At 40.4% G+C, this 25,466-nt stretch overlaps 2 protein-coding genes and 1 long non-coding RNA gene across 6 annotated transcripts; 1 reads left to right on the forward strand and 2 right to left on the reverse strand.

The window, feature by feature from the left end:
* The first annotated feature begins 484 nt into the window (after window positions 1–484).
* LOC111954514 (uncharacterized) lies at window positions 485–11,615 on the forward strand. Its single transcript, XM_070436033.1, has 3 exons — window positions 485–735; window positions 3,375–3,827; window positions 10,213–11,615. The coding sequence occupies exons 1-3, from the start codon at window positions 573–575 to the stop codon at window positions 11,502–11,504; spliced, it is 1,908 nt and encodes a 635-aa protein (XP_070292134.1). The 5' UTR covers window positions 485–572; the 3' UTR covers window positions 11,505–11,615.
* A 2,067-nt stretch (window positions 11,616–13,682) lies between these two features.
* Window positions 13,683–17,204, reverse strand: LOC111954659 (uncharacterized). The gene is made up of 2 exons (XR_002876010.2): window positions 17,047–17,204; window positions 13,683–15,081 (listed from the first exon to the last, which is right to left on the reverse strand). It is a non-coding gene; the product is annotated as an uncharacterized lncRNA (long non-coding RNA).
* Window positions 17,205–18,116: 912 nt separating this feature from the next.
* Window positions 18,117–25,466, reverse strand: LOC111954592 (tapasin-related protein). Of its 4 annotated transcripts, XR_002876001.2 has the most exons (8): window positions 25,336–25,466; window positions 24,154–24,330; window positions 22,152–22,427; window positions 21,618–21,950; window positions 21,110–21,418; window positions 20,810–20,878; window positions 20,529–20,649; window positions 18,117–19,300 (listed from the first exon to the last, which is right to left on the reverse strand). XR_002876001.2 is itself a non-coding variant. In XM_023974457.2 (7 exons), exons 1-7 carry the CDS (start codon window positions 25,376–25,378, stop codon window positions 20,603–20,605), a joined length of 1,095 nt encoding a protein of 364 aa, XP_023830225.1. In that variant the 5' UTR covers window positions 25,379–25,466; the 3' UTR covers window positions 18,117–20,602. The 4 variants fall into 4 exon arrangements, 3 of the variants coding, with proteins under 3 accessions (XP_023830225.1, XP_023830232.1, XP_023830210.1); XM_023974457.2 differs by having other exon boundaries at window positions 18,117–20,649; window positions 21,777–21,950; XM_023974464.2 differs by having other exon boundaries at window positions 18,117–20,649; window positions 24,279–24,330; window positions 25,336–25,370.

The raw sequence follows: 25,466 nt of genomic DNA on the forward strand, positions 1-25,466 counted from the left end.
TCACAACGAATCAGTGACATGCCAGGAGATGTTTTGAAACAATTACTGCTTCGCATACAAACCAGTGAATTATATGCGTTACAGCTGGATGAGTCAACAGACGTGGCGGGCCTAGCACAGCTCCAGGTATATGTCAGTTACGTTTATGGGGGGTCAATTAAGGAAGACATCCTCTTCTGCAAACCACTGGAAACCAGGACAACAGGAGGGGATATTTGTTAAATACTGGACAGCTTTGTGACATCAAATAGACTTTTGTGGTCAAGATATGTTGGTATCTGTACTGATAGGGAGACATAGTGGAGTGGTAACGTGCGTGCAAGTAGTTGACAAGTACAATATGAGAGAGAGAGAGAGATTTCTTCTGATATTGTGATTGCATTATCTGGTTTAGTTTTAACTTGTCTGTCCCGTGCAGTAAAACTCCATCCACATGGAGCGCTGTGTTGTGTTAATAGGCTCGCCACACGCTGATACAAAGAGAAGAAGAAAATGCGGAAGTAAAAGTCATAGTTCAACTCTCTTTGACGAAGACATACTGGCTGAATTCCAAACTCGCAGTCGACTAAAACATGTCTAAACTACAGTCGTTTAGTGTGTTTTTAGATGATCGTTTATCGGCGGCCGCTCTTGAGATTTTCGGGGCAGTTGAGAAAACAGTAGTGGAGTACCAGGAAGAGAATGATCGTTTAAGAAGAATGCTGCTGATCACGCCGGAGATAAAACTATGTATAGGTTCGTATGTAGGTCTACTAGCTAGTTATAGTTCTAATAAATTAATACACCTTTTAGGCTAACGGTGATCATTATGCCATACATTTTTAAAAACAGTTATCTACTGTTACTTTTACCGTGAATGGAGAAAAAAAGTGTCTGTCACGAAAATCTAATTGAAATAGCATAACGTTACATATATCTGCACTCAGTTATGACTAAAGGCTGAATTAGATCTAGCTGAGTACCTCACCTCCCCCCATAACATTTAAAACTATATACATATAAAAAAATATATACAAAAATAAGACTCAGAAATATCAAAAAGAAGTAACAAAGACAGATAGAAACAAATTGTAGTATATAAATACAAATATAAAAGAGAATCGAATTATTACACTATTACCCTATTACTAACAAAAACACAAACGAAACTAAATTGCACAAATCCTATATCACACAAATGCACAAATAGAATAACACACTTATAAAGAAGAGAACCTGATTATTACACTATTGCACTTCAAACAAGAAACGCACAAACTAAATTGCACACTGCCATCTAAACCCTGACCTTTCTTGCCTTCCTTGATGCAAAGTCATCAATTACATCATCATCAGAAATCTGCCCAGCAATTGCATGGTTAATACTGATGACAGCAAGGCCACTAAGGCATTCCTGTGACATGGTGGACCTCAGGTAGAATTTGTTGAGCTTTGAAAAGCTCCTCTCAGCTTCAGGTACGGTCACTGGAAGAGTAAGACAAATTCTGAGACTGGTTTTATATTATTCTTAACGATTTCGCACAAACCAGAAAAAAATGCAACAATATGTCTGTGAAACTATATATTCATAGTATTATGAATTCATTGTGGTATATTTGGTAGCATTTCGTAGTGTGACTGATTCTACTAATTGTATTAGTACTGTACAAAGTTAGAGGTGCGCTATTTGATAGATTCCCCCGTACCCCTACCTCGGGCTTCCAGTGGGGAGACCTGAGCTCAACCTACCAACGCCCCCCTCCCCATCTCATACTTCTGAGTGGGAGACCTTCCCAGGCAGTAGCCTGCCTAGCTCACAAACTAGAATCAGGGCGCCCACTCCGACAAGGTTAATTGGCCCACAGTCCCACACGGTGACATGATATCATTGACGTGACGTGCAAATGTCACCATTACAATTTTTTGTGTTCGGGCGCCCCGTGCCACCCTGGGCGGCTGCCCATGTCGCCTACACCTAAATCCGCTACTGCTTAAACCCTTACCATGTAGCAATGTTTGTCCTCTGTTGCATGCTTTTCTTTGATTGCTGAAATCCATACTTTTTGATAAAAAGTTAATCAAATAGACCCACCAACTGTTTCCTTGTTGAGATTGTATTGGCACATGTGCATTCGCACTGAGTTGGCATCTTAGAGCAACTGTTACCCCTACACATTGATCTGGTACTGTCGGTGGCTATATTTTAGGAAACAATCGTGGTTGTATTTAATTAATATTTTATTAAAACGTATGGATTTCAGCAAAAAAAGGAAGGAGCGCAACAACAGAGGACAAACATAGGTACACAGTATGGGTTTAAGATATATATTTGAAATGTTGATGCATAGCGAGTCAGAGGTTAATCTGGTACTGTCGGTGGCTATATTTTAGGAAACAATCGTGGTTGTATTTAATTAATATTTTATTAAAACGTATGGATTTCAGCAAAAAAAGGAAGGAGCGCAACAACAGAGGACAAACATAGGTACACAGTATGGGTTTAAGATATATATTTGAAATGTTGATGCATAGCGAGTCAGAGGTTAATTAAAAAAACTCTAGTCTGCTCTCAACTCCTCCGGTACTCTGCAATATTAGATCATAGCTTCAGATTTGCAATGGTCGATATGCAATAATGTAATCTGTACTTGCATACACTGTTGTAACTTAGGTCCATTCAAAGCGTGGCACATTTTCAACCAACCTTTACTTGCCGATACTTCTTTAATGATTCATTGGAAGGCACTGCAGTGTCTTATTAATGAGGGGATTAGATTAAGCTTTGGCCCTTCATGTGACTAGGCGAGGGAGGTGCACCCTGCTCAAATCAAACAGTATCCTAATCTGTGCTGCTCGGTTATATTGTCAACAATGCAGCATAATGCATCGTTTAGAAACATCTTTCTATAAAATAAATGTCAAACTAGTTTTCGTTGGGAAGGCAGGTAAAGCGTTTTTATCAAAATAAATCACTTTAGCATGTGAAAACACAGAATCCTACTCATTAAGCGCCTATCAGAGTCCAAAGGATGTTCGTGTCCACACAGCAGTGTTCTAGAATATGGATCTGTTTGCTCGAATTCTCAGCGCACCTCACACAATTTCCAAACCGTCACCACATTAATAAAATGAATAGAAGCCGCATAAGCGGAGTCGTGTTGGTTGGAACACAGTGGTGACAGAGCGGGACAGATATGTCACAATGGAGTACAATCGTGGCTTTGGACTCTGAATTGCGCATTACTCCATATGCTCCTACGTCACTTTTCTTTTGAGGCAACTTCGCCTTGGGCCAGAGCGGGGCACCTGGCTCACGGCTGGGATGCAGCCCGGTTCCAAAAGGAATGCAATCACTTTATATAGATAACCTCTGCTCCTCCTCTCCTACCCTCCAGACTCCTTGCAGCCCTCTCTCACCATCTCTGAAGAGGAGATTTCCCCTGAGCAGCAGCACTGTGAGCAGGAGTGGAGCCCCAGTCTGGGGCAGGAGGACCCAGAGCCCACACAGATTAAAGAGGAACAGGAGGAACTCAGGACCAGTCAGGAGGAAGAGCAGCTTCGGCTCTTTGATACCAGCGACTCCATACTCACGCCTTGCTGTGTGAAAAGTGAATGTGATCAGGAGGACCCATGTCAAGAAGCCATACTAGCTGAATACCCAACTCTCAGTCTACTGAAAATGTCTAAACTAAAGTTATTTAGTGTGTTTTTAAATAAGCGTTTAACGGCGTCTGCTGCTGTGGAGATTTTTGGCGCCTTTGAGAAAACGGTAGCTGAGTACCAGGAGGAGAATGATAGCCTACGGAGACTGCTGCGGCTCACCCCAGAGATAAAATTATGTAGAATAGGTTTGTATGTATTTCTACCAATGTCTAGCTACAGTTCTAGTCGATTAATAAACTGTTTAGGCTTTCAGTGATCACAATTTCAAAAAAAAGTGAAAGTACTTTTTACTTTTGCCGTGAATAGATAAAAGTAGCACTGAAGTGCCAATGCTTTCCCTCGCTTGGACAGCAGCATCACACATTTTTCCATTGACAAATGTTGAATACAATTACATTTGAACTTACTTCCCTAAAGTCCTTTTGTTGCCCTTCTGATTCCAATGCTACATTGGAGTTATTCAAGGTCCCTCAGGGATTTTTCTGCCATTGCAAACCTTGGGCGTGCCGCCTAAGTGTTTTTTAATGTTCTATTAAATCCAAACGGTGTGTTATTTAAAATATAGTAAAACATCAGGATCGAAAATGCTAGGGAACTAGCTTTAAAACTGCAAAGAATTTGTAGAATTGCAGGAAATTTGCTTAGAAATGCACACATTTCTCTCCACCGCCAAGATGGGGGCCTCTAAAATGTAGTCGGGCCAACCGGGCTCATTGCCACGCCCACCACCTAAGCCCCTTTTTTATCCAGAAACAACCCTGCCTTTTGATTAGCAGAGGATGATGATTTGATCAAGTGTGAAACGCTTTATCTAGAAACAATTGATCATTGATTGCGATACGGTTTTGGAAACCTTGAACACTCAATTTAATAATAATCCAACATAATTTTACCACAGATTGGCTGTTTTTTGTGGAACACAGCTTCAAGGTGATATACAGTTGAAGTCGGAAGTTTACATTGTGGTGGCATATTTCTGCTTTACCAAATGAGGAGAGTTACAAACTACACACCAGGCAGAGTTATACTTAAACTACATCTTTAATAATAAGTTTTGCAATAGCATTTGACTTTCAACAATTCACTATTAATAATGAACCGTTGAGAAGTACCAACAGAAAAGTACAAAGATCTTTTATAGCCAAGATACACCCCTCTCAACCTACATGACGAACCACAGATCTTAGGAACAGTTCACAAAGGACTTCAATAATGGGAAAAGGAAGAGTATCCCTTAGCAGATAAACATCGCTATAATATCGTTTTTAGTTTGTCCTCAGACGAGGTTCTAATCTCGTTCCGTACTTCATAGTACAACAACACCATCTCATCCAATGCATATATCAATTATCAACTCTAGATACTCCCATCTCAATAAACCCCCCTTACCCCACCCGGACAAGCTCACTGAGGGAGTGAGCCTCTAGTCATACACTATCCCAGGATAAGTGTAAAATCAGAGAGGACATACAACGTCCAGACACTGCCATACACCTCCCCCCCAATGGAAAATACGGGAGGGACTGGCGCACAGACACATTGTGGAGACAAGTAATGGTTACCCATTAATCACCCATCCCTTCACATTGTTAAGAATAGGTAAAGACCATTCACATGTCAAGACAATGTTCCATTCTGTCCTCTTCCTTTCTGAATATCTGCATAGCACCAGGACACTGTGAAAACAAGCCTGACCGCTCACCTCTCTGGGCCCAAATGTGACTGAGCCTACTGAGGGGAAAGTGCAACTGCCAACACTAAGTCACAAAAGGACACATTCTAATGACAAGTATCTCACATAACACTATTATGCAAATAAAACATCTTCATTATCTAGTTACCCAACTAACTTCTGATCATCCGCCCACAACATACGCTTATTGGAGTCATTAAAACCATTTTCAACCACTCCACAAATTTCTTGTTAACAAACTATAGTTTTGCAAGTCATTATGACAATTTTTTCCTACAATTGTTTACAGACAGATTATTTCACTTATATTCACGTTATCACAATTCCAGTCAGATGTACATACACTAAGTTGACTGCCTTTAAACAGCTTGGAAAATTCCAGAAATGATTTCATGGCTTTAGAAGATCCTGATAAGGCTAATTGACATCATTTGAGTCAATTGGAGGTGTACCTGTGATGTATTCAACCTACCTTCAAACTCAGTGCCTCTTTGCTTGACATCATGGACAATAAAAAGAAATCACAGCCAAGACCTCAGAAAAAATTGTAGACCTCCACAAGTCTGGTTCACTTGGGACAATTTCCAAACATCTGAAGTACCACATTCATCTGTACAAACAATAACGCAAGTATAAACCACCATGGGACCACGCAGCTGTCATACGCTCATGGAAGGAGATGCGTTCTGTCCTCCAGAGATGAACATACTTTGGTCGAAAAAGTGAAATCAATCCAGAACAACAGCAAAGGACCTTGTGAAGATGCTGGAGGAAATGGGTACACAAAAGTATCTATATCCACAGAAAAACGAGTCTAATCGACATAACTTGAAGACCGCTCAGCAAGGAAGAAGCCACTGCTCCAAACCCCCATAAAAAAGCCAGACTGGGTTTGCAACTGCACATGGGGACAAAGATCGAACTTTTGGAGAATGTCCTCTGGTCTAATGAAACAAAAATAGAACTGTTGGTCATAATGACCATCGTTATGTTTGGAAGAAAAAGGGAGACTTGCAAGCCGAAGAACACCATCCAACCGTGAAGCATGGGGTGCAGCATCAGTGGTGTGTTTGCTGCGGAGACTGGTGCACTACACAAATAGTGAGGCATCATGAGGATGGAAAATTATGTGATATATTGAACAACATCTCAAACATCAGTCAGAAGCATAAAGCTTGGTCGCAAACGGGTACTCCAACATGATCAATACCCCAAGCATACTTCCAAAGTTGTGGCAAAATGGCTTAAGGACAACAAAGTCAAGGTATTGGAGTGGCCATCACAAAGCCCTGACCTCAATCTTATAGAAAATGTGTGGGCAGAACTGAAATAGCGCGTGCAAGCAAGGAGGCCTACAAACCTGACTCTGTTACACCAGCTCTGTCAGGAGGAATGGGCCAAAATTCCCCCAACTTATTGTGGGAAGTGTGTGGAAGGCTACCTGAAACGTTTGACCCAAGTTAAACAATTTAAAGGCAACGCTACCAAATACTAATTGAGTGTATGTAAACTTCTGACCTACTGGGAATGTGATGAAAGAAATTAAAGCTGATATAAATCATTCTCTCTACTATTATTCTGACATTTCACATTCTTAAAATAAAGTGGTGATCCTAACTGACATAAAACAGGAAATTTTTACTAGGATTAAATATCAGGAATTGTGAACTACTGAGCTTAAATGTATTTGGCTAAGGTGTATGTAAACTTCCGACTTCAACTGTATATATATTATCTCTTTTTTTTTGTTGCCTCCCTTGTTTCCATTAGCTAAGGAAGCATCATAGTTCAGGTAAATGTGCAATGGAAAACACCATCTTTTGTATTTGTTAAAATAATTTTGGGGTGATATGGAAGTAAAGTTTCTAAGGTTTCCAAAACCGTATTGACAGTGAGGACTATTAATGGTCAGAGAGTGTTGGGACTTTCGTACACATTGGCTTCGGTGTGTTTCATAGTAGGCAATAGGAGTGAGAACCCAAGCCCTATGTGGCTTGTGTGAATGAGAGCAAATAGCTAAATATCTTCACTCAGACGTGTCTAAAGGCTGTATACAGTGCCTAGTGATGGTCTCTACACCCCATTCACAGTCTTCACCTTCCTCTATGATATACAGTCGCTAGTGAAAGTCTACACATTTTGCTGCCTTAAAATTAAATATAAAAAGGGATTACATTAGATTTTTTCCCTACAGATCTACACAACCTATTCCAAGGAAAGAAAAGTATAGACAATTGTCAAAATTGTTGGCGGGTTTTCCTTTAACTTTTAACCAGGGCTTTCCTCATTTTAAATGTATTTTGATCCTGACAAACTCCCCAGTCTCTGCCAGTGACATGCATAACCATAACATGATGCTGCCACCGCAATACTTGAAAATACAGAGGATCAACACCATTGCATTCACTCCACATTACTGGCCTGTATGACAAAATGAATGTAAGAAAGCCTGTGTTAAAATCCACTCCAAATCATCCATTATTTTTGCAACAAGGCCGTTAAGTAATACTGTAAAAAAAAACATAGCAAAGAAATGAACTTTTTGACCCAAATTAATAAGTACAGTTTGGGTCAAATCACAGAGTGAAACACTCTATTTTCAAGTATTGTGGTGGGGTCTGCTTGTTATGGGAATGCATGTCATCGGCACAGACTGGGTAGTTTGTCAGAATCAAAATAAATATTAAAGGAGCAAAGCACAGTTAAAATGTTTGAGAAAAACCTGCCGTAGTCTTCCGAAAACCTAACCTGGATTAGAGATTTACATTTTTCAGTGGGACAATTACACAAATTTGAATGTCAAAGACAACAGAATGGCTTTCCAAGAGGTGTTGAGTGTTCCTGAATGGTCCAGTCACAGGCCTGACTTAAATCTGCTTGAAAATCAGAGACACGGTTTGAATATTGCTATCCATCAATGATTCCCAAACAAAATAGACTGAGCTTGAGCACTTTTTGACAGAAATAATAGATATATGTTGCCCTAAGAGTTGTGCAAATTTGGTAGAATCTGATTCAAAATTATTCACAGCTGTAATGGCTGCCAAATGTGCTTCCACCAAGTATTAACTCTTCAATGTGAAGACATACGAATCTTAATGTTTTATTAAGTTGTAAAATGTTCTATAATCTTCTTTCATTTTGAAAATGTGGAGTAGGTTGTGTATATCGGTAGCAAAAACAAAAATTGAATCTAATCCCTTTTTGGATTTAATTTCAAGGCATCAACATTTGAAAACTGTGCAAGGGGTGTGTAGACTTTCACTAGCGTCTATATATCATAGGAATATACAGTACCAGTCAAAAGTATGGACACACCTTCTCATTCCAGGGTTTTTCTTTATTTTTACTATTTTCTACATTGTAGAATAATAGTGAAGACATCAAAACTATAAAATAAAACATGGAATCAAGTAGAAACTAAAGTGTTAAACAAATCAAAATATATTTTATATTTGAGATTCTTCAAAGTAGCCACCCTTTGCCTTGATGACAGATTGGCACACTCTTGGCATTCTCTCAACCAGCTTCATGCGGTCTTCACCTTGAATGCATTTCAATTAACAGGTGTGCCTTGTTAAAAGTTAATTTGTGCAATTTCTTTCCTTAATCTGCGTTTGAGCCAATCAGTTGTGTTGTGACAAGGTATGGGGTGGTATACAGAAGATAGCCTTATTTGGTAAAAGACCAAGTCCATATTATGGCAAGAACAGCTCAAATAAGCAAAGAGAAATGACAGTCTATCATTACTTTAAGACATGAGGGCTCCTGAGTGGCGCAGAGGTCTCAGTGCTAGAGGTGTCACTACAGACACCCTGATTCGGAGTCCCATAGGGTGGCACACAATTGGCCCGGGTTTGGCCGATGTAGGCCGTCGTTGTAAATAAGAATTTGTTCTTAACTGACTTGCCTAGTTAAATAAAGGTTACATTTAAAACATTGTTGGTCAAGTGAAGGTCAGTCAATCTGGAACATTTCAAGAACTTTGAGTTTCTTCAAGTGCAGTCACAAAATCCATCAAGCACTATGATGAAACTGGCTCTCATGAGGACCGCCACAGGAAAGGAAGACCCAGACTCACCTCTGCTGCAGAGGATAAGTTCATTAGAGTTACCTGCCTCAGAAACACCAATAAGAAGAAGATACATGCTTGGGCCAAGAAACATGAGCAAAGGACATTAGACTGGTGTAAATCTGTCCTTTGGTCTGATTAGTCCAAATTTGAGATTTTTGGTTCCACCGCCGTGTCTTTGTGAGACACAGAGTAGGTGAACAGATGATCTATGCATTTGTGGTTCCCACCGTGAAGCGTGGAGGAGGAGGTGTGATGGTGTGGGTTGCTTTGCTGGTGACAATGTCTGTGATTTATTTAGAATTCAAGGCACACTTAACCAGCATGGCTACCACAGCATTCTGCAGTGATACGCCATCCCATCTGGTTTGCACAAAGTGGGACTATCATTTGTTTTTCAACAGGACAATGACCCAACACACCTCCAGGCTGTGTAAGGGCTATTTGAACAAGGAGAGTAATGGAGTGCTGCATCAGATGACCAGAATATGTCGGAACTCCTTCAAGACTGTTTGAAAAGCATTTCAGGTGAAGCTGGTTGAGAGAATGCCAAGAGTGTGCAAAGCTGTCATCAAGGCAAAGGGTGGCTACTTTGAAGAATCTAAAATATATTTGTTTAACACTTCTTTGGTCACTACATGATTCCATATGTGTTATTTCATAGTTTTGTTGTCTTCTATTATTCTACAAACCCTTCAATGAGTAGGTGTGTCCAAACTTTTGACTGGTACTGTATATACTTCTAGTGTTCGATTTAATCCTGTGGTATATAGATAACGTCTGCTCCTCCTCTACTTCCCTCCAGACTCCCTCCAGTCCTCTCTCGCTGTCTCTGAAGAGGAGATTCCCTCTGAGCAGCAGCACTGTAAGCAGGAGTGGAGCATCTGTCTGGGGCAGGAGGAACCAGAGCCCACACAGATTAAAGAGGAACAGGAGGAACTCAGGACCAGTCAAGAGGAAGAGCAGCTTCAATGGCTCTTTGATGCCGAAGACTCCATATTCACTCCTCCCTGTGTGAAAAGTGAATGTGATCAGGAGGACCCACATTGGTTCTTGACTCCTCCCCAAACCCAGACTGTGGAGAACAGAGAGTTTGACTCTAAACCAGTGAATCTCAGACCTTTTGGCACTGTGACTTACCTAAAGGGTCTAGACACTTCCTGTGACACTCCAGATAATCAAAACAATGCCTCCAGCCACAACTCCGCCATAAGCAGCGACCGAGTCGGACTGAACAGCAGCCCACTATTGGATCCCAGCTCACCATTGAATCCAAACCCATCAATGGGGGAACACTGTTTGAAGCTCAGCACTACGTCTAAAAAAATTCACTGCTGCCGTGACTGTGGTGAAGCGTTTGCTCTGAAAGCTGACCTGCAGAGGCATGTGACTCTAGCCAAGAAAAGACTCAGTGAATGCCACTTCTGCAATAAATGTTATAACTCCATCTGTAAACTGAAGGCCCATGTCAGACTCTGTCACGGTGGGAAAACCTGCACTTGCCCTGTTTGTGGCAAGACCTTCAAATACAAAAAAGATCTGTCCAGGCACATGAGGATTCACACAGGAGAGAAAGCATTCCACTGTGGTGACTGTGGGAAAAGCTTCAGTCAGAAGGGAGACCTAAATAAGCATATACGGACTCACACAGGAGAGAAACCATTTAGCTGTGGTGACTGTGGGAAAAGCTTCAGTCTCAAGGAGAACCTAACCAAGCATACACTGACTCACACAGGAGAGAAAYWWTTTAKCTGTGGTGACTGTGGGAAAAGCTTCAGTCAGAAGGGGGACCTAAGTAGGCACATACTGACTCACACAGAAGAGAAACCATTCATCTGTGGTGACTGTGGGAAAAGCTTCCGTCGTAAGGATAACCTAACAGATCATGTTCGGAGTCACACAGGAGAGAAACCATTTAGCTGTGTTGACTGTGGGAAAAGCTTCAGTGCCAAGGGGAACCTAAACGTTCATAAATTGACTCATACAGGAGAGAAACAACATGGCTGCTCAGTCTGTGGTAAAAGATTCACTAAGAAGGCTTCTCTGCTGACACATGTGAAAAACATCCACAAAGCAAGAAGACAAGACAAAAAATGAACAAAGAAAGAAAATTAGGACATAGACACAGAGAGTAGGTTTTCGGTGTGTACAATAAATGCATTATGTGGGTGGAACACAGAATGAAACAATAAAAGCCCTGTGGTTGTAGTGACTGCCCATTACTGCTTATCAACCATTTATAGACATTACATATTTGTTTTTCATAAATGAATTGCAAGAGGCGGGCAGTAAATCTTTATATACACACACCTCACCAAATGCATTACCATGTATTACAGTGATGTCCATTATTAGTTTACTTGTCTAACTTTTGCGTTGTCCTGTCAAGCCATTGGGGCAAGATAAAGTTGTCACTTGGCCAATGTAACTTGATTGGCGGCTATGGGTGCATACTCTTGCCTATGATTAGCCAACTTTATGGAGGAGTTGTCAGATTATAAGTCTGTCTGTCAGCAGTGATGAAGTCAATGTCCTATTAATTTGATGTTGAAAAGCGGTGAAGTATTCTTTTAAGAATTGACTAATAGTAGTACTATTATAACTAACAAGACTGAACTGTACCTAGGTCATCAGCAGGCAGTCCTTAACTGCCCTCTCCCTCTTGCACCAATCAAAGAGCTGCATGTCCACAAAGTTTCAAATCCCAATCAGGAGCAGCATCCTGGGAAGAGACAGAGACAAATGTCATCTTAAAAAGCAGGCGTTTACGTCAGATAGCATATCACAAAGTATTAAGTCATGTTTTGCCGAGCATATACCACAAAATATGAAGTCATGTTTTTTTTTCTGAGAACGCTACATACTGTCCTGGGACCATTCTTTACTTTTCCTGAAAAAATTAAATGACAAGCAATTATACTAATTTAAATAAATAGTTGTGTGTGGTCAGCACCGTTTTGATTGGGACAGCGCCATCGCTCTGCTTTGAGACAAGCGTGGGGGACATAAATCAATCAATGTCAGATCTTTGTTTCCACTGAATCTCCGTTTGGATATTTGGTGACAATAAGGTTGGGAAAATGTTAGCTAAATTGAGCTGAGTGCTAATGATCAACTGATCAGTACATTTTATACAAGTGGATTTTGCTCTTCACTCGCGTTAGTAGCCAGTCCTACTACCAACAAAAAGCCTGTGATTTGTCTGATAACCAATGTCATTTTGTTTCAATGAATCTCTGTCTGTATATTTGCTTAATTGATCTCTGGTCGGACTAGTGGAAGTGCTAGCTCATTTATTCGTTGGCTCATCTATCACTGATCAGAAACATTTACCATGCAATCATGTAGCCTGAATCAATCTATTGACTCGCGTAGTAGCCTTATAAGCATATACCAAGCTTTTTATTTTGAAAGCCTTTTAATTCAGCTTGTGTCATGCTAATGTTGCTTTTTGTGACAGGCTGAAACAACTTTAAAGGTGACGACCACAAAATGTAAAATCCTCTGAAGTTCTTGCGAGGAACCTGCACCTCTATGTCAACAGAGCTCGGTGCTTATTATCGGATGTATTAGGTTACGAAATCCGACTTTTTGGATATAATGTTAATTATAAACTGGGTGGTTCGAGCCCTGAATGCTGGTTGGCTGAAAGCCGTACGGGTATGACAAAACTTTTATTTTCACTGCTCTAATTACGTTGGTAGCCAGTTAATAATAGCAATAAGGCACCTCGGGGGTTTATGGTATATGGTGAATATACCTTGACTAAAGGCTGTATCCAGGCACTCCACGCGAACAGCCCTTAGCCATGGTATATTGGCATATTCCACACCCCCTCGGACATTTTTGCATAATTATATGTTAGAGAAAGACCCCACTGAACGACTAATAACATGAATAATCATATTTGGCTTGGTAACATATATTTCATAAGGAAGTTCAATTTCATCACCAAAATGCGTTTTCGTGGGTGGATGCTCTCTATTGTCTTCTTCTTCCTTTAGTACCAGCGGGTGGCGAGTCCATAAACACCTCACAGCAACCCCATAAGGTTGGGGTTTTACTACAAGGTACAAACCAGTTAACAGTCGACGCCTAAGTGCATTGTGTATGAGTGCATACTGTGTTTTACGTGCACTTCACTGTTTTTCCAGTACCAATTCAATATCATTCTTAATTTCTCCTGATAACTGCATTCTCTGGTTTAGTTATAGCTGGCCTGTGCCTTCCAGTAAAACCCATTCACATTTTGATAAACTATGAGTGAGAAAACGGTTGTAATTAGTAATGTGATGATCATTTATTGCATGAACTGAATTGGAAAACGCATTGAAACACAGATGATTATTGATAACTGCAACAGCTTGGAGCGAATGTGGCAGCCCCCAAACACGTTTCAGTCGACTGAGAGTTGGGAATTCAGCTAGTATGCCTTCGTCAACGAGGAAAGAATGGTGGTCACAAACAAAAACCCTCTTTAAAAAAAAAAATCTTTGACTTTTACTTCTGCATTGTCTTCTTCTTCTGTTTGCGTCAGCCGGTGGCGAGCCCATAAACATAACACAGTGCCCCATGTGGATGGGTTTTTTCTGCAAGGTACAGGAACCAGTCATAACTACAACATAAAGGAAGAATAGCATTGAATAGTATTGACTGGAAAAACACTGCAGTGCACTTAAAACACTGTATGCGCTCATACACAATGCACTTATCAGGAGTCGACTGTTAATCATTACTTCCCAAAATAAACAATATCATGAATGAGCAGCATTTGCTCAAACTATATGAGAAATACCATAGGACAAATGCAAGGACATCTTTTCTGGAAAGCACTTAAAAAAAATTTTAATCAATAACATCAATCACACTATTCTCTCTTGAAACATTCCAAAAACAAACCACCAGGAATTGCAGTTTCTTATGGCTTGAAGACATCAACAGACTTTTAACAGCAGACCTGATTCCCATAATAGTGTGTATTATTGTTTGATCATTACCTCATCATTCAAATCAAATCAAACTTTATTCACATAGAACATTTTACAAAAGTAAATCCATCACACACAGCTATTCATCTGAAACTCACAGTATGAATGACTCAAGGTTGCTTTGCTTTCCTAAAAGTGTTGTCCACATCCTGCCTTTTTACTCCCATCTTCTGACAGAAGATCTCTTAGCCCTAATTTCTTTCCGTTTTTGTCCAGTTTTCTTACTTTGGGGGAGCTGGGATCCAATAGTGGGCTAGGATGCAATGGTGGGCTTCTGTCAAGTCCTACTGGGTCGCTGCTTAAGGATGAGCGGTGGCTGGAGGTATTGTTTTGATTATCTGGAGGTTCACAGGGAATGTTGAGACCCTTTAGGTTGGTCACAGTGCCAAAAGGTTTGAGATCCACTGGTTTAGAGTCACTCTCTCTGTTCTCCACAGTCTGAGTTTGGGGAAGAGTCAAGGACTGAAGTGGGTCCTCTTGATCACATTCACTTTTCACACAGGAAGGAGTGATATCAAGCTCCAGGACTTGAAGCTGCTCTTCCTCCTGACTGGTCCCGAGTTCCTCTTTAATCTGTGTGGGCTTTGGTTATTCCTGCCCCAGACTGGAGCTACACTCATGCTTACAGTGCTGCTGCTCAGAGGGAATCTCCTATTCAGAAACAGTGAGAGAGGACTGGAGGGGGTCTGGAGGGAAGGAGAGGAGGAGCAGAGGTTATCTATATACCACAGAATGAAACAGAACACTTGAATTATACACATGAATTATAGATCTCTATAATCTATACAGCCTTTAGACATGCTTGAGTGCAGATATCTAGGTATCTAGGTATTTCCTCTCGATCACACAAGCACTATAGGGCTTGGGCTCTCATGCCTACTATGGAACACACTGCGGTCAATGTGTCCAAAAGTCCAGACAGTGTAACCTTTAATAATCCACAAACCTTAGAAACTCTACATTCATATCACCCCAAAATAATTTGATCAAATACAAATGATACACTTACTGTGCGCCCACAGAGGTTTTTTGCATTGCACATTTACACATGAGTGTGCTTGATTTAATATTATCCTAAATTTAAATGGTGAATTATTTTGACATTGAATTATTTTATATTTCGCAACTTTCCCCATGGTGTTACTACATTACACAGAGTAACGTTTTCACCACACAAGAATTACAGGAAATATACATTGGTTTTACCTCAGATTGGTGAAGTTAGTATAAAAGTTTATAGTCATCACGATGACACACAATTGATTGCCTAATTCAGATCAATATCTTTGTTTTTTTACCAGTGTTTGTCATAAGCGCCTGTCGGTAATGGGACTTAGAATGCTGCTGCCATAACAGCGAGGGGCAATTGAATGCAAGATTCACAAAACATGAAAAAAAATTCTAGCCTGTCTATCTATGGGTAACTGGGTTGACGTGTTATGCTCGACCCGCTCCTTTTCCCACCAAAAAACACCCGAAAATGGCCACAGAGAGTAGAACCAGCTTACCTGCTTTTACACTAGGATTTGACTATTAAATGTTCCATATTTCTTTTGAAATAAATATTTAAAAATAAAAATTTCACCATATCAAAACGCGAGTTCAGTTCACGTTGGCGCCTCTCTTATAAATATATCTGGCCTCAATACAATACACGGACGAGGGTCAAACTATCACTCAAATGAGAGCCAACACTAGTGGCTATTTAGAAATGTATATGCAGTGATGATTCTGCGAAATTAACTAGTATAAATATTGTTTTTCCTAAGATTTGTATTGGCTCTTCTGTAAACTTTGAGGGGAATCGATTAAGATGGCCCGGCTGCTCAGGGTTTGCATTGTTTAAAAGGGCAAGTTCGTTTGCATGGACCGGTACCCTGGGTGGGTGGAGATTTTGCTTAGTAGACGGGTTAGCTGACAACGTCACGAAAATGATGCGCTTCAATGGGGCAGAAGGCCGTGATTCTGGATGGCCAGATAGCTAGCAACAATTACAAAAAGCCTCCATGTGGAGAATCGTAGGTGTCTTTTTTCAGCTAGTTTAAAAAAAATGTTGTTCTTAATAGGTCTGCTATGTCTTGTTTTAAGGCATTTTGACTGTCATGTATATGCTAATATGGCAAAAATTCGCTAGCTAGCTAACCAACAACCGTGACTATGTATTTGAGAGACAACAAGTGATCGTTGTGCAAATGTATTTGTTTTCAATAAACATTGCAGACAAAATATAGTTAAGGCTACATGTTGTCAACAATCTCTAAGCCAACCCAGTCTGTTTTGCCCCATAGTTGCGCATGCCTCAGTTTTGTTGCTAAACAACCCGTTTATGGAATGGTCTAAAATAAACAAACTCCGCCAACCTGGGGTACCGGCCATGTAAAATAAACTCACCCAAAGTGATTGCGTTTGTTTCGTAACCGGCTGCCTCCTATGCCTGAGCCGGGAGCCCCGCTCTGGCCGGTGATTTCGGCTCAAAACAAAAGTGACGTAGTAGAGGTATTTTTTAATTGTACCGCAATTAAGAAACGATTCACATTTATATGGAGTATTTGGCTGTTTTGGCTTCAAGCGACAACTCGCCTTTAAACAGAACATGTATGGTCCTTGGACTAAGGAGTACAGTTTAGTCCAATATTACGCTACATACGCACCGATTCTACAGTTTATCTGGCGTGATCCGCAGCATTCTTCGTAACCGATCTTTCTCTTCCTGGTACTCGGCTACCGTTTTCTCTGCCCACTTTAAACGCTGATCTACAAATAACAAATACCCCTGACTGCAGTGTGCAGTTCTGGGCCGGGACAAATGTGGGCGGTGTCAAACGTTTGACTTCGCCCACGTTTGACCCCACCCACCTGTGCTTTTTTGTCCATCTGAGGTTTGACAGTCACACACTGAATACAAACACACACGTTTGTGCAAGGCACACGTTGATTACAAACGTATTTCATTTTTGAAGATCATAAGAAATATTATATAAAGTGGTACCAGCACATGTGTTTTACTTTTTGCTTCATGCTAAATTTGAGACAAGCTACTGATATTGTTGCAGTGAACAACATACTTGTTATGTATGTCATGTACTGTTACAATTGTGTTGATGTTATAACTTTGCAATTATATTACTTCATTGAGCATATATATACAGTTACTACCTATCCTGAGTTATAATGCTATTTACTTTCCTCATGAGAATGGAGACAGACTATACCATATAGACATACTGACAAGCTGAATGTGCGTTGTACATTAGGTTATACCAGCTCCAGTAAAGAGATCAGAGACTCGGGTGACTTACTAAACATCAAAACACAATTAACACAGCAGACAAAAAACAGGTTTGACCACTTCTCAAAAATGGCTTCACTCCTGCTTCTCAAAAGAGGCAAAGGCAGTCTATTTCTTGTTGTCAACTGCCTCCACATAAACAGTGTTCTGTTGATTATTGTTGCCGTAGCAATAGCAACAATGAAAGTGTGTCGCATTTCAACAACTGAAGCCACACTTTATGTGGGAACATAAAGATCACTTTTTGTGATCTCTGAAAGAGAGGAATTACAGTAAAGTAACAAGTTATACAATTTAATTAAATACACTGATGTAACTGAAAAAACAGGGCAAATCAAAAAACGTGAACGTCAAATATATTCAATAAACAAATAAATAAATAGTTATTGAATAATTTAATTATTGTATATACTATGTGTAGGCTGTGTAGACTCGCTATGTGTAACTTAGGGAATGGCCGTCGGCATCAACGATACACATTTAGAGCCAGCCATACACAACAAGGCATACATTGAAGAAACACAGAAAATCAACGATCAAATCGATTACATAACTGTACATGTAAACCTAGCCTTGATGCTCAAATAGGCAAATTTGTCCAAATAAGATTCACTTACTGTAAGCAATTAGCTAGCTCACGTGCAAATGTGTGCTAATTAACGCTATGCTAACATCAGTGCAGTAGTTGGTTATATAAAAATATACCACTGCACTGGTATAACATGAATATTACAAAGTACATTATGCCTTATTATTTTCTTTTTTAAATTTAGTTTATTGCAAAAATAATATTACACATCAATACAGGGACAATGAAAAAAATGAAATAATAGAACAAAGAATAAGTTCTCATTTACAACTGCGACCTGGCCAAGATAAAGTAAAGCAGTGTGACACAAACAACAACACAGAGTTACACATGGAATAAACAAACATACAGTCAATAACACAATAGAAGAATAGTTCAATGGGAAAAAAACTACAAAATAAGGAATTTTTACACCCCATTTACATTTGCCAATATAATATTTGGCCATGAGAATAATAATGTTAATAAAATAGTTATAATCGGAATAACAAGGATAAGCATAATGCAATTTAACATCAAAAGTAAACATACAGTTGAAGTCGGAAGTTTACACACACTGTTGGAGTCATTAAAAATAATTTTTCAACCACTCCACAAATTTCTTGTTAACAAACTATAGTTTTGGCAAGTCGGTTAGGACATCTACTTCGTGCATGACACAAGTAATTTTTCCAACAATTGTTTACAGACAAATTATTTCACTTATAATTCACTGTATCACAATTCCAGTGGGTCAGAAGTTTACATACACTAAGTTGACTGTGCCTTTAAACAGCTTGGAAAATTTCTGAAAATTATGTAATGGCTTTAGAAGCTTCTGCTAGGCTAATTGACATCATTTGAGTCAATTGGAGGTGTACCTGTGGATGTATTTCAAGGCCGACCTTCAAACTCAGTGCCTCTTTGCTTGACATCATGGGAAAATCAAAAGACATCAGCCAAGACCTCAGAATTTTTTTTGCAGACCTCCACAAGTCTGGTTCATCCTTGGGAGCAATTTCCAAATGCCTGAAGGTACCACGTTCACCTGTACAAACAATAGTACGACAGTATAAACACCATGGGATCACGCAGCCGTCATACCGCTCAGGAAGCTTACCAGAAACGTTTGACCCAAGTTAAACAATTTAAAGGCAATGCTACCAAATACTTATTGAGTGTATGTAAACTTCTGACCCACTGGGAATGTCATGAAAGAAATAAAAGCTGAAATAAATAATTCTCTCTACTATTAATCTGAAATTTCACATTCTTAAAAGAAAGTGGTGATCATAACTGACCTAAGACAGGGAAATTTTACTAGGATTAAATGTCAGGAATTGTGAAAAACTGAGTTTAAATGTATTTGGCTGTATGTAAACTTCCGACTTCAACTGTACATGGAAATCTATTCCACATCAAGTAACTGACGCAAGCAGTAAAATTAGATTTAAAAAACAGATAAGATAAACAGCTTATGGAACAGCGGGGACTGTGAAGCAACGCAAACATTGGCACAGACAAATGCATACACACACGATAACATACACACTATACACACATGGATTTAGTACTGTAGATATGTGGTAGTGGTGGAGTAGGGGCCAGAGGGCACACAGTTTGTTGTGAAATCTGTGAATGTATTGTAATGTTGTAAAATTGTATAAACTGCCTTAATTCTGCTGGAGCCAAGGAAGAATAGCTGCTGCTTTAGCAGCAGCTAATGGGGATCCATAATAAATACAAATACACTGACTTAATGAAACTCATGGAATTAATCCTATCATCGATGTTTAAAGATTCTAAATCTGAATGCCAAGAGTGTGCAAAGCGGTCATCAAGGCAAAGGGTGGCTACTTTGAAGAATCTCAAATATATTTTGATTTGTTTAACACTTTTATGGTTACTACATGATTCCATATGTGTTATTTCATAGTTTTGATGTCTTCACTATTATTCTACAATGTAGAAAATAGTAAAAATAAAGAAAAACCCTGGAATGAGTAGGTGTGTCCAAACTTTTGACTGGTACTGTACATGGGTAATATGACCAGTGGACTTTACCGCTATAACTACAGTCTACATAAGAAATTAATTTGGAAAATAGGACATAATAAAATGTTGTATTGAGATGAATCGATAATTCTTCATAGGTCAAGTTATGTGAATAATAAATACCAAAGCAAGTATAGAACTGTTGAAACACACAATCCAGAAACAGTGTAGTAATTATTAAATACAAGCAATTAAACAAACAATAAAGGTACTTCACACACCCAAAATGTCCAAATGAAGCACTGAGCTGCAAATGGGAACAAGGAGGTGGAGACTTTCTTGTTTCGTCTTTCTTTTATCGTCTTCTTACTGTCTTGTTAAAAAAACGTCGTCTTGTTACTGCTGTGAAAGAAAATAATTTGTCCTCACAATCAATTAACACTGTTCCATTGAACAAGTTTACAGGTTAAGGAAACCAAAATAATATTTTATAATTTGAGTGAACTATCAGTCATTCTAGCAGTGACTCAATGATTATGTCCACAGAGTAGGAAAGGCTCACCTATGAAAATTATCATTAAAACCAGGCATACCAATCCAGGCAAGGTCAGATGAAACCAAGTCCAACAGCCTGATAAGATTCATCACAGGTTAAATATAATACAGTATTACATTCACACAGAGGATTAACTCTTAACATTTGAACAGAAATGTCCTCTTAAAACGTGCTGTGTTTAAGTCATCTCTAGGTGTCTTCTAACTAGGCTGTTTTTCTGACCATCTTTTGCTTTTACTTATTTTGCATCACTTTGTGACTGGTGCTGATGTATAGAGCTTTATACATTGGATTGATTGATCTCACCTGGGCCGATAATGCTCTTGTGGATGTACAGACCTTGCAGGGAGACGTGTGACACTCTACAGGAATAGATTGCGCACCCCGAGTCCTGAGGGGAGGGCCGCAGCCGGACGAAGGCTGCCAAAGAGTGAGTACCGTCATGATGTTGGAGGTGACTAGAGTGCAAGACGTTCCCCAGCTTCTCAGGCCGTTGACCACTGCTGGTCTCCTTGAAAAGGTCAATCTCCACGTCCAGGGGGTAAAAGCCATTAGCCTCACACACTACGCTGGGGATCTGCTCCTCCTTTGTGGTCAAGGAAACATCAGGAGGCTCTGAGGGAGGAGAGGAGTGAAACACAAAAGACGGGCATCTAGTGTCTGCCATGCATCTGTGTGATTATTTAAAGTTGCACTTTCTCAAGTCATTAAGACATTTTCAATGATTTCAATTCACTTCCTGATTTGACTGAATTGAAAACTAAATTGACCCCAACACAGTGAGCTGCCCCCCTCATACCCCCAGAGGTCTCACCTATGATGTGCAGCGCGATGTCCACGCTCCCGTTGAGTGGGGGTACGCGGACGGAACACAAGTACATCCCCTCACTGCTCACCTTGGTGATGGGCACAGTCAGGGAGGCATCCCCCCCAGCAATGCCCTTCACTGCCACCCCGCTGCCCTCTGTCTGACCTGAGCTGCTGGAGTAGCTGAACAGCTTGGTCCGGCGCTCTCCGTGCCGCTGTAGATGCCACTCGACTGTAAGGTGAGGGACCTTGTGGTCCACAGCAAACTGACAGTGCAGGGTCGTCTCTTTCTGCAGGCCGACCCGCACGGATGGAGAGCGGGTCATAAGCACCATCACAGCTACATAAAGACAGGCCACAGGGAGAGTGTGAGGAAGGTAAGGGCAATAGAGGAAAGGGGAGGTACACAGACTGATCTTAGGTTGGACCACTGCCATACATACCTGTATAAAATCATAAACACAAGAGTATATGTTAAAGTGTATGCTGTATTTGTATGTATGTCCACAATACAAAAGAAATCCATTGGTCTGCACCATACCTGAGGCGCTTATTTTTTCTTTAACTCCGATGGTGAGCCAGCTGAAGAAGTCTGGCTGGTGGGCCGACATGGTCGTGGCCGGGGTGACTCTGAGGAAGGAGGTGATGTTGTAGAGGCCTGCGGTGTGCCGCAGCGTGCAGGTGAACCAGATGTCGTGCGCCGTTCCTCCCAGGCTTGGCCAGCGCACACGGCTAATCCCTTTGCTGTACCTGTGGATGTCACACTGCAGTCGATCCACCGGACCCTCCACAAACTTCCTCATATCCACCTTAGATGCTGGGGAAGACACATCTGGGTTAGAATTCCAACAAACACAAGTAGCAGAATAAGAATGACTTTGTATCTAAGTTGTTTCTCTTACTCAGGGTTGTTGTGGTAGAAAATGTACGGACAATCCCAGAGCCCTTCAGTCTTTGAAAAAGGGTTCCAAAAGGGTTCTTTGGCTGTCCCCATAGGACAGTGGTGGCCAACAGGTCAACGATAAAGCACACGATAAAGGCTTGCGCTCCTTTCCCCCCCCGCTGTTGGCATTAGGTGCAATTGATTCAGACGACCTGCGCACCGGGTAAGCAACATGTTCCCATTTTTAACCATTTAATTTGTCGCACCGGGTGTATGTGTCTAAATCGAGTGTGCCTACCACGCTGGCCAATTCTTTGACAGTGTTTCTGTTGTCATGGTTTAAGTTTTTATTCAGCACTCACTGTTTTTAAATCAACACTATTACAAAACAAACTATTCTCTGTACTTCCAATCAAGCTGCAATGTATGAGTGGCCAAGTGTATCGATAGCCCTGCGTTTTTACTATCATTAGCAGCTCACGCGTTTATTTTAATATCGAGGAATATTTCACATTCTCGTGTCAAAGGAACAACAGAAATTTGTGTGTAACAGTTTTACTTTACGTCCATCCCCTCGCCCATACCCGGGCGCGAACCAGGGACCCTCTGCACACATCAACAACAGTCACCCACGAAGCATCGTTTCCCATCGCTCCACAAAAACCGCGCCCTTCTTCAAGGTCTCAAAGCGAGTGACGTCACCGTTTGAAAGGCTATTAGCGCGCACCACCGCTAACTAGCTAGCCATTTCACATCGGTTACATGTGCATGAGGCAGATGCGGTGCTACTCCAGTTTCGCCATTGGTTGGAAGACGGTGTCCCCCCTCTCTGTTCAGTCTCACCGGAGGCCTCTCCTTAGACTAATGGCGTGTTCATAAAAACTGGGAACTCAGAAATGTCAGATTTCAGTGTGTTCAAGACAACTGGTAAGTCGGGAAAAAACTTGATTTTACTGGGGGAAATCGCTTTGAAAGGTCATCTAACTCGGAATTCAAGTTGGAAACTTGGGCATCTTTCATGAGCTCCGACCTTCCGACCTGAAGATCACTGACGTCATGATTTGTCCCCCCATCAGTCCAGTAAAACAAAAAGCTAATTATTTACATTTATGCTACGCAAGTGATCTATTTTGTTATCAAAGCTTGAGTTTTGAAATATAATATGGTCTGAGAATATCAATATTGGCAGGCCAGGCATAGAGCTAATATGCTGTGATCACGGATATTAGTCATATTAGTCCTACTGCCCAAACATGCCTACAGAACAGTTTTTAGGATAATGTTCGATTTAAGTCATGTTTAAAAAAAWTTTTTATCAGAGCAGTGATCTTGACTCAAAAAAGGTTTGTGAACACTGCCATAGAACTAGGAGAACCCTTTTTGGTTCCAGATACAACTATTTTCGCTTCTGTGTAAAACCCTCTGGGGAAAGGGTTCTAACTGGAACCAAAAAGGGTTCTTCAAAGGTTTCTCCTATGGGGAAAGACGAAGAATCCTTTTCAGTTCTAGATAGAAAAAAAGGTGCTAAGAGTGCATAAACCATACCAATAGCTCTGGATAAACCCTAATGCAAAACACACTGCGTAATAGGTGGGTAAAGCCAATGACAAAATAAAAATAGTTTTGGAGTTTACTCTCCACTACACGGATCTGACCTCACCTGCAACAAGGAACGTGATTGAGTCAGACAACATAGCGCTGTTCCCTGAGTTGTCAAACTGCAACACAGCATCTCTGTAGCTGTTATTAGTTTCAACGTGTCCCTCAGCATTTGTCCATACATACTCATCTGTCAGTCGACAGCGCAGCCATTGCACCTGTAGGAATCCAAGCACACCTGGGGAGGAAAGAGAATAGTGCTGAGCGATTAAACGATATTTCGGTTGTTTTTTTGTGTGGTTGGTAAACAAGTAGACCTAATTGACCGACGTCGGTTTAATTACTTGAATACCATTTATTTTTTTTGTTCAGCGCAGAAACGTAGTAATAAACCACAAAGACCATAACTCATTGCGGCATTTTATTCCTGCTCAGACAGATCCGAGAGGAAGAGGCGAAGCGAGAGGTTTCACGCTCGGAAAAATCTGTCCAAAATAAGCCCAATGGGTTTCTAAGGGTTTATTTAGGATTTAAGCTTGTCGCCTGCCTTCCCGTCTTTGGGACAACGACTCCCATTGTTAGGGCGGAGAAATGAGCGTCTCGTCATTATATAACGATCTTTGGACGAATACACCTTTACACCAGCTACCTTAGGTTAGCGATACACACAAGACCGTCTGAGAGACGAATGTACACACACAACACAACACAACGATGAGAAGGACAGAGACAGTTCGTGAAAGTATGACTTAGCTACTTAGTCAAATGATTTCTTTAGACAGCTCTGCAGTATACTTAGGTAGGCTAGCTAAATAGGATAACTATAGACATTACAGTATGGGGAGGACGTCATGTTAGATGGCCTGGCTGGCTGACTGCTACTGCCTGAGCAGAGTTGATTACAGGAATGACAAATAAGTAATATACACAACATAAATATTGTATCATTTCATATTAATTTCCTATTTTGCTATTGATGTCTACCCAATGTTTTGGTAATTGAATGTTCATTATTTATTTTCATTTAAAAGCTCTATTTTATAATGCATTTCATGTTTTCTTTTAAAAATTACATCGAAAACCATGATTACTTTTTTAAATAATCAACCAACCGACCTAAAAAAAACAGTAATCGTTCAACACTAATGGGGAGGTTGTGAACCGCCACAACAGGGATGAAATATAGCATAAAGGGTAAACAGAAAATAATAATATTAATAACAGAATATATGTTCTAATTTACCTGCATATGGAATTAAACAAAGGAGAACAGTGAAGATTTTCATGTTGTTCAATATCTCCTCTCGTTGCAACTGAAACAAGTTAAACTTTTACTTTCATTTCCACCACCATAGTGTGCATAGCACAGATAGA

This window comes from Salvelinus sp. IW2-2015, linkage group LG3, assembly GCF_002910315.2.
Source record: "Salvelinus sp. IW2-2015 linkage group LG3, ASM291031v2, whole genome shotgun sequence".
Classification (NCBI taxonomy): Eukaryota; Metazoa; Chordata; class Actinopteri; order Salmoniformes; family Salmonidae; genus Salvelinus; species Salvelinus sp. IW2-2015.

Bases quoted from the DNA above. Each gene is read 5' to 3' on its own strand.
- LOC111954592 (XM_023974442.2), bottom strand. From the start codon at position 25,378: ATGAAAATCTTCACTGTTCTCCTTTGTTTAATTCCATATGCAG. The intron at 24,331-25,335 runs GTAAATTAGAAC...TTTCCTCCCCAG, and splicing joins TTGTTTAATTCCATATGCAG to GTGTGCTTGGATTCCTACAG. The intron at 20,650-20,809 runs GTGAGCCTTTCC...TTTCTTTCACAG, and splicing joins TTTAATGATAATTTTCATAG to CAGTAACAAGACGACGTTTT.